Source organism: Eptesicus fuscus, chromosome 14, assembly GCF_027574615.1.
Source record: "Eptesicus fuscus isolate TK198812 chromosome 14, DD_ASM_mEF_20220401, whole genome shotgun sequence".
Taxonomy (NCBI): domain Eukaryota; kingdom Metazoa; phylum Chordata; class Mammalia; order Chiroptera; family Vespertilionidae; genus Eptesicus; species Eptesicus fuscus.
Window position 1 is genome coordinate 10,396,382 of NC_072486.1, and position 13,895 is coordinate 10,410,276.

General features: G+C 39.7%; 1 protein-coding gene across 6 annotated transcripts in view; it reads right to left on the bottom strand.

Moving 5' to 3' along the window:
• Positions 1–12,617, bottom strand: part of TAX1BP1 (Tax1 binding protein 1) — a 65,002-nt gene extending 52,385 nt beyond the window's left edge. For 3 of the 6 annotated variants that reach the window (XM_054726091.1, XM_054726090.1, XM_054726094.1), the window contains exons 1-3: positions 12,574–12,617; positions 6,274–6,439; positions 3,157–3,259 (exon numbers count right to left, since the gene is read on the bottom strand). In XM_054726091.1, coding sequence (XP_054582066.1) covers positions 3,157–3,259; positions 6,274–6,439; positions 12,574–12,599 — 295 coding nt within the window. In that variant the 5' untranslated portion in view covers positions 12,600–12,617. Of the gene's footprint in view, positions 1–3,156; positions 3,260–6,273; positions 6,440–12,537 lie in introns of those variants that run through there. The other 3 variants (XM_028155163.2, XM_054726092.1, XM_054726093.1) reach the window with 3 other exon arrangements.
• Between the last annotated feature and the right edge of the window lie 1,278 nt (positions 12,618–13,895).

Here is a 13,895-nt window from a genome sequence, read left to right on the forward strand (position 1 = left end):
CTGGGAGAGGCCAAGCGTCCCTGGGTCCGGGTGAGACCATGCGTCCCTGGATCTGGGTGAGGCCTCGTGCACCTAGGCCCGGGTGAGCCCAAGTGGCCCTGGGTCTGGGAGTGGCCAAACGTTCCTGGGTCTGGGTGAGACCATGTGTCCCTGGATCCGAGTGAGGCCTCGTGAACCCAGGCCCGGGTGAGGCCACGTGCCCCTGGGTCTGGGAGAGGCCAAGCGTCCCTGGGTCCAGGTGAGACCATGCGTCCCTGGATCCAGATGAGGCCTCGTGCACCTAGGCCCGGGTGAGCCCAAGTGGCCCTGGGTCTGGGAGAGGCCAAGCGTCCCTGGGTCCGGGAGAGACCATGTGTCCCTGGATCCAGGTGAGGCCTTGTGCAACTAAGCCCGGGTGAGGCCACGTGCCCCTGGGTCTGGGAGAGGCCAAGCGTCCTTGGGTACGGGTGAAGCCAGATCCTGGGTCCGGGTGAGGCCGTGCGCCCCTGGATCCATCCGGGTGAGGCTGGGTCCCAGGCCCGGGTGAGACCACGCGCCCCTTGGGTATGGGTGAGGCCACGTGCCCCTTAGTCCAGGTGACGCCGTGCCCCTGGGATCGGCCGAGACCAAACCAGAGGGAGTCAGACCTCCATTACCACCATTTGTCCACCATCCAGAGCTGAGGGGTCAGTGCTGACATGTACACATAAGGAACTACTGGACATCGAAATTGGGTCTCAAAAGAACTGTTGGTCCAGGGGGAAGCTCGCTACAGATTGATTCATTTGCCTGTCAGCATAAATATTATTGCTCGTCTCACATTCAGTTCTTATTAGTATATATCTAGTGACATTTGATCTCGTTCATCTAGAGGAAATGAGGAACAACATAGACTGAGGAACAAGAACAGAACCAGAAGCAAGGAGGCATCGATCGGACTATCGGGCCTCAGAGGGAGGATAGGGGAGGGTAGGGGGAGGGTGGGGGGAAGGGGAGAGTTCAACCAAAGGACCTGTATGCATGCATATAAGCCTATCCAACGGTTAAGTTCAACAGGGGATTGGGGCATGCGTGGGGAGAGGGGTGGGATGGGAATGGGGGGATGAGGACAAATATGTGACACCTTAATCAATAAAGAAATTAAAAAAAAAAAAAAAAAATCATGAACAACAACAAGATTGTAAGGGATACAACAGGAGGCTTACATAGAAATAAAAAGATTAATACTGAGGAACTTATTTATATTAAGTATTAAATCATTCATTCACTCAAATGCTGGGAAAAAAAAAAAAAAAAAAAAAAAAAAAGGAACTCTCCTGATGGGAGTTATCTAGGATCAAAAAAAGCTAAGACAATTTGAGCAAAAAAATGATAGTATTAGACTTTATTCCATAGAATAAAATAAATATCCATGAGTCCATGGTGAAGAGGACTTTTCCTAACATAATTCCAACTAATAAATATGTAAGAAATGAGAATAGAGGAGTATCACTAGACAAATACAACAACAATAATTATTGTAAGCAAGATTCAGTAATGTATACTAAAATGAGTGGGTAAAAGTTTGAAGAGAAACAAGATTATTTCCTTAGTCTCAAAGTAACTCCCCTAAAACAGTCACTAATTACAAAGGAAAAAATACTACCTCTACAGTGGAAAAATCCAGCAGACACCACCTTAACCAAATGATCAAGATTAGTATCACCAGTAATAAGATATATGGGCATAGTGCTCCCTGATACAATACACTGAGAAGGGTACAACATTAGTTCCGTGGTATTCTTTCTGAAGATGTATAACCTCAGTGCAATTATGACAAAGCATAAGACAAACCCAAAATAAGAAACATTTTCGTATGGAAAAATAATCCTATCTAATAAAAGGGTAATATGCAAATTAACCATCACTCCATCACAAAGATGGTGGCACCCAGTCCTCTCAGCCCCGCCGGAGTCCCCCAGTCCGGGGGGGGGGGGGGGCAGCCGCTGAGAGCGGGCAGCATGAGTGGCCTGGCGGAATGCTTGCTTCATCGCCTCAGCGTTCCACCCCAGCCACGGAGGCCTCTGGGCAGTGGGCATGGAGCAGTGGGGGGGGGGGGGGGGCGCGCGGGAGCACGCTTGTGTCGTCGCCCCGGCCCCCAGGCAAGCATTCCGTACCCAGCCGCAGAGAACCTCTGGGCAGCGGGCACGGAGCGGCCAGGCTCTACAGAGAGCTACTGGCACACGGATTCATGCGCAGGGCTACTAGTACAAGAATAAACTGTTTTGCATACTTACAACTGTAAACCTACTTTTGCCCATCCCTGTCTTTTTCTCACCTCTAATCCTATTCAATACCAAAAAAAAAAAATCATAGTATGCAAATTGTCCCCTCGACTGGAGTTCTTCTGGGAGTTCAACCAGGGGGTGGGCTGGCCAGGGAAAAGGAGGGAGGCCTCAGCTGGTGACAGCAGGTAGCCGGGGAGAGGCGGGGGAGGCCCTGGCCAGCAGCTGGCAGCCACTAGGAACACTACCAGTACACGAATTTCATGCACTAGGCCTATAGTTTGTTATATTATTCTAACATGAGTAATAGCATTGTTTTCTCATTTGGGAAAAAGAACATCAAAAGTAAAGAACTGATAAGAAATCAACTCTCTTCAATGAAAGTTAACAAGCAAAAACCTTTATAATGTCTACATAAAATATCATGTGGCCTATGTTTAACCTTTTGCACTGGGATGTCGAGTGTGACTTGACACGGTTAGCATCGGTAGCAGCTCGTATGTCCAATGTTTCAAAAAATATCACACCATGAAAAATGATAGAGATTAAAACTACTCTTTGAATGTATCAATAATTTGAAATATAAAAAAATCCAAATAAATAAGTTTGTATGAAAAGAAACTCCAGTTTTTTATTCTACTGCCGCGCTTTGTAAAATTTGGGGTATTTAAAAAATTAAATCCCGAGTAGAATAAAGGAATCGAGAAAAAAGCGAGTGCAAAGGGTTAAAATAGGTACTAGGTTTCTATTTGCCAGTAGATATTTACATTATGACTTTTGCTAAACAAAAGATACTAATTAATTCAATTGTGGTATGCTGGCTATGCCTTAGTAGACAATTACAATGGGTACATCATTTTTAATAGCAATAAAATACCTAATTTCATCCAGTTCTGCAGTTTTCAGTTCTTACCTTGAAATGCTAATACACAATTTACTGTTGATCCTTCTACATAATTTTCAGGCATAGGGGACCATAAAAATGTATAATAATCACGAGCAGTACTCCATCCAACCTATATGAAAAAAATACATAGAGATTATTAGAAAGTAGTTTAATATTAGAGTGATATCTTATAGCATGTTTTTTACTGCATCCTAAAGTTAAAACATGGGTTAATATGCTTACAAATCATAATATTTTAACCAGCATGTCAGATTTTATGGGCTTTTATTAAGCTATAACCTAATGCTATAAAAATCTATATAAATCAAACAGTAGAGTTTCTACTATGTATTAAAATGCAATTTAATATCCAATTTCTCAAGGAAAATCTTAGTATCAAATACTATAAAAACTTACATTTTGCTTAAAATTTGAATTCATTAAACAGGTTTTTTAAACATTATTTTATGCTTCAAAGTTAAGTGTTAGAGCCCTGCCCCTCTAACTTCACAATAATCTTTCACCTTTAGCAAGTCTTGCTTAAAGCCAATTGGTAAATTTTGTAAAAAATCCTTTATTATCAAGATGTTTATATACATAAATAGACTACCTATGTCCTAAATAGACTACCTATGTCCTATCTCTAAAACACTTTCAACTTACAACATGTATACATTACATATCTCAGTCTGTATTATCCAGATGAATTGTACTGTGCTAAATATGGATTAGAGATGTTTAAAATAGGTATTAGGTTTCTATTTGCCAGTAATATTACAAGAAATAATACTCCACTGAGTTAGATTATAAGTATATTCTTAATTCTGATTGACCTAGGATTAGAGATTACAGAATATTGAAGCTGGAAAAATTTCAACAATCTTTAGACTCCAAAGGAGTGTTTTCAAACTGTAGGTCACAACCCAGTAGGAAGTATATTAATTTACTGGTTCATGACATTAACTTTTTAAATTATACAGAATTAGAAAAGTATCAGAGTACATGGCAGCTAAGTACTGCTTCATAAAAATCTGTTTCAGATGTATTTGCAAGCACCTTTGTTTGCTAGGACGCATCACAGAATTTGCTTATGTGTATCAGGGTCAAAAACGTTTGAAAGACATTATAATTTTCATCTTTTTACAGATGAGAAGGAAGTTTAAAGAATCTGTGATGTAAGTGATTTACCTCACCTACCTAAGGCTCAAGTTTTTCCCCTTGGAACTACTAGAAGATTAAACTAGATGATGAATATAAAAGCAGCACTTAGCAAAGTGCCTGACTATGGTGAGCACTCCTTAAGTGGTAATTTTTGTTAAGCACAGTGTATAGGAAATAGGTCAGATTACCAGAAAATACCTCTTACTAGTTATGACTTCAAATAAATTACTTGTTTCCTCCTCTTTAAAATGGAGATAATGGTAACAATCTCAAAAGGTTGTGTGTGTATTAAATAAAATAATCCCTGTAAGCACTTAGCACAGTACCTAGCACATCAGTGATCATTACATGTTATCATACTAGTTCAAAGACACACAGACTTTTAGGGACAGTGAACTGACTCTACAGTTCTTTTCATATCCCCTAGTGCTTCTACCATCTCCTGAGAACATTTTGAACAATGGAACAGTTAAAGTTACCTATGACTGTCAGAATGTATTGCTCCTAAGAGCTACACTCTAATCCAGTTAGAAAAGGGTGTAGGGTGAATCTACAGTAAGGAAGGAACCAAAACAATGGATGTTTCACATAGTGTAGTTTGGGGAAGTACAATAGTACTGGCATCATTCTTCTACTAATGCAATAGTGAAATAAGAGCAAAAAGATAAATTAAGCAAGGGTAACATGGAAGAAAAAGAAAATCTTTAACTAAGATTAACCTGTTAGAAAAACATATTGGATAAGAAGTATTGCTCTTAAAAAAAAATAAAAAATAAAGAAGTACTGCTCATAAAGGAAATTGAGAGGGAGTGTAAAGAAGATCAGAAGGTCATCAAGGTTACCTAGCAAACATAAAGATATTAATAAACTCTAGAGAAAGACTGCGAGAAAGAAAAACATTAGGGTGAAGAGAGCATACAAAGAACACTTTTAAAGAGAGAAGAAGGGAGAGGGAGATACTGAGGTCCGGGGGGGTACTATTTTGGGGAGAGGAGGTAAAGGGAGACAGACAAAATAGGAAAGGCACTGAAAATATATTTGCTGGTTATATGTGTACAAATATAAAACCTACAAAGAAGTATAGAAAATGAGTCTATGAACTTTTAAATCTAGAAAAATATATACCAAGCTTAACTATAAGCTATTTCTGGGGAAGGTGGGGCTACAATAGATAGAGCCATTCACTTTCTTTTTATATACTGTAGTTTTCAAAAATCGTATTATCAAGAGTAAAAGGTCCTTTCTTTTTAAAAGAAAAATACAGCAAAAATGCCACATACATATGAGGATGCAATGCTGATTCTTAGACAGAAATATCATAAACAGCATAAATGTCCCACCATGAGGTAAAATGTTTCAGAGCCATATAAATAAGAAAGTGGTTATAACTGTTAAGTAAAAAATTCAGAAAATAAGAAAGGTCATGCAGTCTATTCCACACATCATCCTACATACCTATATTTACAAAGACTTCCCACTGCCAGTACTGAAGGTCCTTTGTAGACAGAATGAAGCTTAATTCCAACCTTATCCTACACCATCTAAGTCAAGCTTTGTTCTAGTTAAAATTACTCATTCTCATAAACATTCTCACCTCTGTGCCTTTACTTATACCATTTTCCTGCCAGGAATGTCCTTTCCTCAATCTCATTACCCTGCTCTATTCTCATTTTTTCAGGTAAGAAATGGAGAAAATTGAAAAAGAAAACAAAGATTCTCAAATTTTTTCACATGACCTTGAGTGAAGCCAAACCTTTTGATCATAGACAGCAAAGCCTGGATTCAAGTTTCCAACATTTGTTGTATACTATCCCACTGTTAAATACAAAATGTTTACATTTACTAATGTAAATGTTTTATATCTGACGTTACAAAAATGACCCTGAATGTAGAGTGAAGATAGAGCAAGTAAAGCTACTGATCAACTGCTTAAAAGAAAATAGTGTACCCAGATGGAAGAAATATGAAAAAAGTTTTTCTTACCTTGAATATACCAACCCAATCTTTTGGATGTGGATGGATATATGGAGTTAAGGTATAATGACATTCTAGATGTGCATTAGGAAGATAACTCTTGGCCACATTTTGAAAGATGACATGGGCAAAATTGGAAGTCTGTGGGACTTCTTGAAAGGATGTCATTGTGAATCTGAAACAAGTAAATCACACAAGTTGAATGATACCCAACTAAGGAAAAGCTTTAATCTTCAGAAAATGTATCATTAAATGCAACTTATATGGATATTTACATCATAATTTTTGAGAACACATGTACTTTTTAATATTGTCACTCCTCCTTAAAAATGTGATTAAATATAAAGACACAAACAAATTGGGAAATAAAGAATTTCCAATATGACTCAGAAAATTACATGGGGGTTAAAAAGCTTTTAAACCAAAATAAAAAACAAACTATCAACTCTCTTGAAAAGCCTAGCTCTTTGCTTCTTTTGCAACCAAGAGCTTCTATGTTGGACCTTTGAACTTCATTATTTTCCTCCCTAATCTGGCCCATCCATCCCTCTCCTAGGTTGTTGGCTCCTATAACAGATGCTAACCTCTCAGTGCCTGCATTCCTCACCCATGTTTGTGATCCCCTGGCTACACATAAGAATCTTTAGGGGCCTTTAAAAAAGACCCACAAAAGACAATGACTTTCTGGAAGCGGGACCTGGGTGTGGGCATGTGTATGAGAACTTTTTTTTTTTTAGCATCTTTCTCAAGTAATCTTAATCCTGTATGTGATTCGGACAAAGAACTACTACTTAGACTCTGACCTAACCCAACAACCTAAGTCGTCATTACTATCGCTCACTCATTTCCACTGATACCTAAACCCAGACTGTCTTCTTCGGCTTCTGGTACATGATTCTTCAGATCTCTCAAACCATGTAAAATCTCAGCTGGTCTACTTAAAATAGCTCAGCCTATCTGTTCCTCGATACCTATACCAATTCTACCCTTTCACCTTTCATTCTGGGTTCAATAATCCTACCTTGACTTCCAGTATTCATTTTTTCTTCCCATTACGTTCCACATAGTTACTGATAAAAAATAAATATATTGTTTTACATTAAATACAAACTGTAGAAATCTATAATGGATTCAATAAATGCTCACTGGCTTACAAAAATCTACAGATGCAAATGTTTTCTGTGCTATACTTTTGGGGAAAAAAGGGATTTACTTTTGGTTTTTTTCCAAAAGTACTAGTATATAGCAACTGAGGATTTACTTCAAAAAGCTATCTCTACAGTGTGACAAAGACTCAGTATCATCACTGATTCTATAATACATATAAGAAACTAACCATATGGCACTTGCTTCTGAGTTTTCAAAACAAGACTATCTATAATAATGAAGAAACTAGGAACAAGATTTTTTGCTAACCAAATGTATCTCATTTACTTCACTAATCAATGAAGTTTCTACATGGCAAGCACAACAGTAAGACTCTACTCACATTTTAATAATTATTAAGTTTTTATTGCTAGGAAGATCTAAGACAATATGCTTTTACAACTATCCCTTTTGCTGACCCGTTTAAAATACTAAGTCAAATTTTTAAGGTTTTGAAATAACAAGCACTTTCTTTGCGTGTCTTCTCCGCTTCTGTTATGTTAAAAGTAATGCTTTACTAAAACAACATATTAGCTATCCCGTAAAGAGACTGTCAATCCTGAACCTGAAAGCCACTGGTAGAATACCAGGCTGGTTGTCTGTTAAGACTCTCCCCACTTCTGGTTTGCCAGAATTAGGAGCTAAAGAGAGTGTTCAGGATTAATCCTCCCTAGCTATCTCTGCACTAACAAGAAGGTTCTATTACCAGCAATCTATTTCACAGGAACACTTAACTGTCAATACTCCCCAGCTGATAACCCAAAACCTTCAGGAAAATAAAAAAGTCGCACTTATAAACACTGGAACCCTGCCTGAAATAACTAAAGAGTTCTATTACTTTCTCTTTGAATTGTCTGAACTAATCTGGGCTTAGGGGGATGTCATGACGCTAATGAAGTCATTAATGATAATCTCTTTTCAAGTTAGTGGTTTCATAAAGGAAAAAAACCCATTCAGATTCCAGTTTGGAAAAAATGTTCACTACTGGTAAGATACCACTAAGAAAAACTATAACTGAATCAATTAAATAAACTTCTAATAGATACAACAACTACCTAAATTGAGGCAAGTGAATCAGTAATATTTTTCTATGAAAAGACTGAATAAGTTTCTCTGAAGAAGATATTCAGTAAGGAGAAAATAAGGCTAGCTTAGAACAAGTTACCCATGTTTTTAATTAAAAGCGGTATAAAAATAAAACCTTTTTTTTTCTTAAAACAACACATTTCCTAAAGTAAACTAAGTCAACAAAGCTGTATTTGTTATAAAACAAGGCAGCAGAGTTTAAACTTTTATTTAACCTCAATTACAATAGTGACTTAAAAATCCATAATCCAACTTTACACTTTTACTTCACTGAAAGTTTTCAAGGTATAAAATGGCATAAAGTATACATACATATACTTAGATATGCTTATAATGCATCAAGAGGGATTAAAAAGTACTCACCATACAGTTAACAGTCTTTACTCATGAAGGATATGTTTGAATAAAGGACTTTTAACTATATTGACTGAATTTTTACCAGTATATATAAATGTATTTTCATGCTTTAAATAAACATCAAATTTCATTTTAAACCCTCCCCCCAAATTCAAGTTTTTAATACAAAACCCTAACATCAGACTTTAAATACATTCATGATGCCTATAAACCTGAAGAGTAAAATAATTTGTGATCATCCTATTAATAATCTTCATTAATCCCTCTCCAACACCCCAACCTTTTCAAAAAATTTCAATGTGATTAGAACTATAAAAATTTTACAAGTCATTCCACTCTTGTTACCACCTTACTTTTTAAAAATTAAATTCCAATATCTTCTAGTCACAAAAAAAGTTAAGGATAAATGTAATCTGAAAATAATTACAACATGAATCGACCTATTTTAAATAGTAAAATGAAAATGTCTAATTCCCATATGGTTGTTTCACTCCTCACACAGATAAGAGAGGGAGTGAAATGATATGCAAACTTATTAAAATGTTGAAATTCACTGAGAATACCAATGTAGCAAGATGATTCACAGGCTAATTAATACACTATGCATGCTCACACATGCACACACACATACAGACACACACACCACCCAGTGGAAAAGTAATGTGCAAAATCACTGCATCACCTTGTGGTATGCTCTCATTAACATACTGAGAAAAAGAACAAACTGCATCCTCAGTTGGAGAGGAAATATGGCCACTATCCTCAAGGGGAAGTGTAAGCAGCTTTACCAACACCCAATGTTGCTTCCCGTTCTCTAAAGCGCATCTCAAGAAACGGGTACATTAAGATGCAAACCAAGGCTAAGTAAAAATTTCCCCAAACTAAAGGACCAGATACATTTAACTGGAAACAAAAACAAAAATGCTGTCTGCAGTGCCCTCTTCCAGGTTTCCTAATATAGTCTCTAAAGTCCTAATATCTCTAGAGTTCCCTTACATGTGTTATGTTGTGAACTTGATACTATAAAGTCTTTGGCCAATTTTGTTACTTTAGGGATTCATCAATATTTAAGAAAAAGGGTAAATAATATGCAATGGGCATTCAGTTAACTAAAATAAATTTGGGGAAATGGGAGGACTTCAATATTATCTTTACTTCTTCCTCTTGGAACTTTTTCAAGCCCCAAACAGATCTTAGTATTTTTCCCAGTGGCTCCTGATACTCAATTTATTTGACTAGCCCCCAAAAAATGTAAGCATTAGTCAAATAAAGAAAATAGACCATATTAAAAAACTTCCATGCATTAAATATACAGAATCAAATTAAGCTTTTAAAATAAATATTGTACATAATTTTCCAGTTCTAACAATTAGAATTCAAGAAGAAATAAGGTAATTTTGTTTTGTGTGATATGATAATGACTGTATTTTTTCAAAGTTCTTACCACTTAAACAGTAGACTAATTATAAGTGAAATGCCCTATGTCTTGGATTTTATTTTAAAACTCAATGAGGGAAAAATGTTTGAGGGAGGTAATAAAACAAGATTAGCAAAACAGTGGTTCTTTTTACTTTGTTCTCCTCTTGTGTATGTTTGAAATTTTCCATAATAAAAGTAAAACCACAGCAAATAAAAATTAGTAGTGAAAACGCATTACAAGTAGTGGTTGACAAACTTAGCAAAATTATTTTTTAAATCTTCAGTTAAAAATATATAAAATTTATAACTACCCCCAAACTTCAGTCCTATAGGACACACAAACATATGAAGGATAAAATGTCTGACATTCTAATAGTTTCCAATTATTCATACTATAACTTAAACAAAGACTAGCAGCTAGTTTACACACCAGAAAAATATTATTAGCATTCTTTCTCAGAGGCAGCAAAGCCACCCATCTGTTAATTTACATTCTGACAGGGATCTACTCCAGAACTCTTTACAGGTGAGTTCTCTGCTCAGGGATCACTGACATCACTTTTTACTATTTTAGATTGTTTTAAAAGTTGGTTTCTAAAAACTACGATCATTGCCCATATATATTAGAGGGGAGAATTTTTTCTCTTCTATTACGGATTTATTTGAGGCAAAATAAACTAAAAACCCAGACGTCCCTCCAGCCAAAATTTTACTTAATAGAATGCAAATTGCAAAAGAATGCAATCCAATAAGTTTAACCTGAGATAATTCCCCCATAGTAGTATAGAAAAAAGTAGTTAGGATCTTTCATAATTATTTAACATCATTAAAAAAGTTGAAACTTAAAATTCCAACATACCTGTTATTTTGTTAAGCAAAAGGTATTTACTGATTAATTCTACATAAATGGCTGAGGCCATAATTGTAAACAGAAGTGTACAATTTAAAAATGTGATAAATTTTTAAAATTTAAAAAATTGCAATAAAATGTTCTTTAAAATTGCAAAACAAAAAAAAAAACAACACAAAAAAATCAACCCTAGTAAGACCTCGTCTCTAATGTAATCAAGTAATCCTTCAAGAAATCAAGTTCACCCTTGCTAAGAACAAAACGAAGGCCTTCTCTACACCCGAATGGCACCTGAGGGCAACTAACCCATGTTTAGATTAACTGGTTAATCAAGCAATCTCTTTAAATGCTTTTGGAATTGAGCCCCAAAACTATAATTAGTAATTGTCCGTGCGCGGTTTGTAGAAACCTTGCCATTAGCAGAAAGCAGAGAGTTGGAAAAATGAAGATTTTCCGATCTAAATCACCGACTTAATAGTAGTAATCCATAACTACTTTTGAAACCTAAAACCTAATACATGTAGAAGGTCAAACGCCACCGTGTTTTCAAACAAAGCTATTATGAATAGGGTAATATATGTTTATCAACAAACACGCACACACACTTCTCCGCCCTCCCGCACCCCACCCCTGCCCCCCACACACCGGTTTTCCCAAGCGAGGAGCGCACACTCCCGACGTGTCAACACACTGCGGCCCGGCGCAGGGTCGGGTGGACCGGAAGGGGAGTTGTGAAATCCACAAAAGTTGCCCAAGCAAAGCAAGACGTGACTCTCTCCCAGGAGATCTGTGAGGTTCCCCGGGGAACTCTGTGCGTAAGAGCCACTTATAAACAGCCGGGGGAAAGCGTTATCTAACTCCGCACCCCAGGTGCGGCCCGAGACCCGGCTCGCTCCGCCCGCCTCGGCCGTGGGCGGCGCAGGGAGTCTCCGCCTCCTCCTCCACCCGCGACTCAAACCAAAACACTTGGGTTTCGTCCGCGCGAGCAAACCCCGGCGTCCTTCCCGGGCTCGACCTAGGTGTCTGCCCAAACTTACCTCGGCCGGCAGCACCCTCACACCACTCACCCGAGAGCTGAGCCTCCGGCAGGCCCGTTTCTGCTTTGGGGGTCCCCCGCCCCACACGCTTCCCCCAACTCGCTAAGGCCTATCCCGGCCTCCCCGCGGCGTGGGGCAACCACCCGTCGCCTTTTTCCGAATCCACTGCCGACCGAACTCGCCTACTCCCTGTCACAATCGGGAGGAAAGGCTGTCCTCCACAGGGACAGCGGCGTCATTTTGTGCGTCGTCACCACGGAGACCATTCCCGAGACCCGCCAGGCCCTAGACTCTAGGAGCTGAGGGGCGTCTCCCGAGCCCCCAAAGGGCTCCGCTGGGGTCCCCCGCACAGGGCGCCGGGCCGGGCAAAGCGCTTACCCAGGGAGGGGCTCCCGGACAGACGGAGAGTCTTACAGAGGCTCCCGAGTCGGAGTCGCCATCAACCGCCGAAGCTCTTCCGCCACCAATGCCACCTCCAGCGACAGGCTACGCCTCCCTTCAGAGCCCAAAGCCGGCTGCGCCACTTCCGCCCATGGGCCCGCCCCTTCCGCCGCCTCGGGTTGGTAGAGGGGAGGATTCCCCCACTGGCGTTCCCCCACCAGTGCCGCCGTCACTCAATTTACCGTCATGGGTCCGAGCCTGCCTTCGCCCTCTGCCCGGATCCTCCTCCTCCTTCTTGGGCCTGTCGTTTTCGCTCTGAAACCTAGTCCGCAACCAAAGAGGGTCCGATTGGATTTGCATTTGTGACTTTTTAATTTACCGGAAAATTAAGTAAATTTCCGGTAAAGTGGAAAGGCTAGGCCAGAGGTATATGGACAATCACCAGGTCATTGCGTGGCTCTTAAAAGATGTGTCGAAGCGAATCCTTTCACTTTATAGATCAGAATGTGAAGGAGCGACCCCAGGGCTAGGGCTGCAACCCCTCACTCCAAGGCTCTTTCCCAACCCCTGGTCCAGTCGTGGTCTTTTAATTATTTTTATTTTTAACTCTTATTTTTTTTGTTGTTGACACAGTCATGTTCTTATTTGAGAGGTTTTGTTCTCTGTAAAAACCTCTGTGTCTCCTAGGAGCTTTTCAGCTCTAATGCTCTATGATTCTATTTCCTCTTGCCCCAGCAGTGGCCTCTTTCTACCTGCATTTCTGAATTATCTGCTTTTACTATGGGTTATTTTGTATGTGTGACCTTTGTCCTGTATTCGCTGTTCAATTATCTACACTAATAAAAGAGAAAGATGCAAATTGACCATACCTTTGTGATGCCCACCAGCCAATCAGGAGTGAGTATGCAAATTAATCCAACAAAGATGGCGGGTTAATTTGCATAGCAGCCAAGGGTGGGACGCAGGTGTTCCACACCGCCGCAGCCGCTCGGGGCCTCTGGGCACCGTGGGAAGGCAGAAAGGGAGCTCCAGGCTGGAGCAAAGGCGGAAAGGCAGCTCTGGCCCCAGTGAAAGCAGTACCGGCAGCCAGGGGAAGAAAGGCCCATTCTTGCATGAATCTTAGTACATCAGGCCTCTAGTCTATATATATATATAAGCAACCTTTACAACTGGTCTACTGAACAACCCATTGACTGGTGGCTCTGACGACGCACTGACCACCAGGGGGCAGAAGCTCAATGCAGGAGCTGCCCCCTGGTGGTCAGTGTGCTCCCACAACCAACCTCCTGCGGGCCAGCCAACCTCCCGTGGTCCCTCCCCCTGGCTGGCCGGCCCCAATCAGCCCCAATCACTGG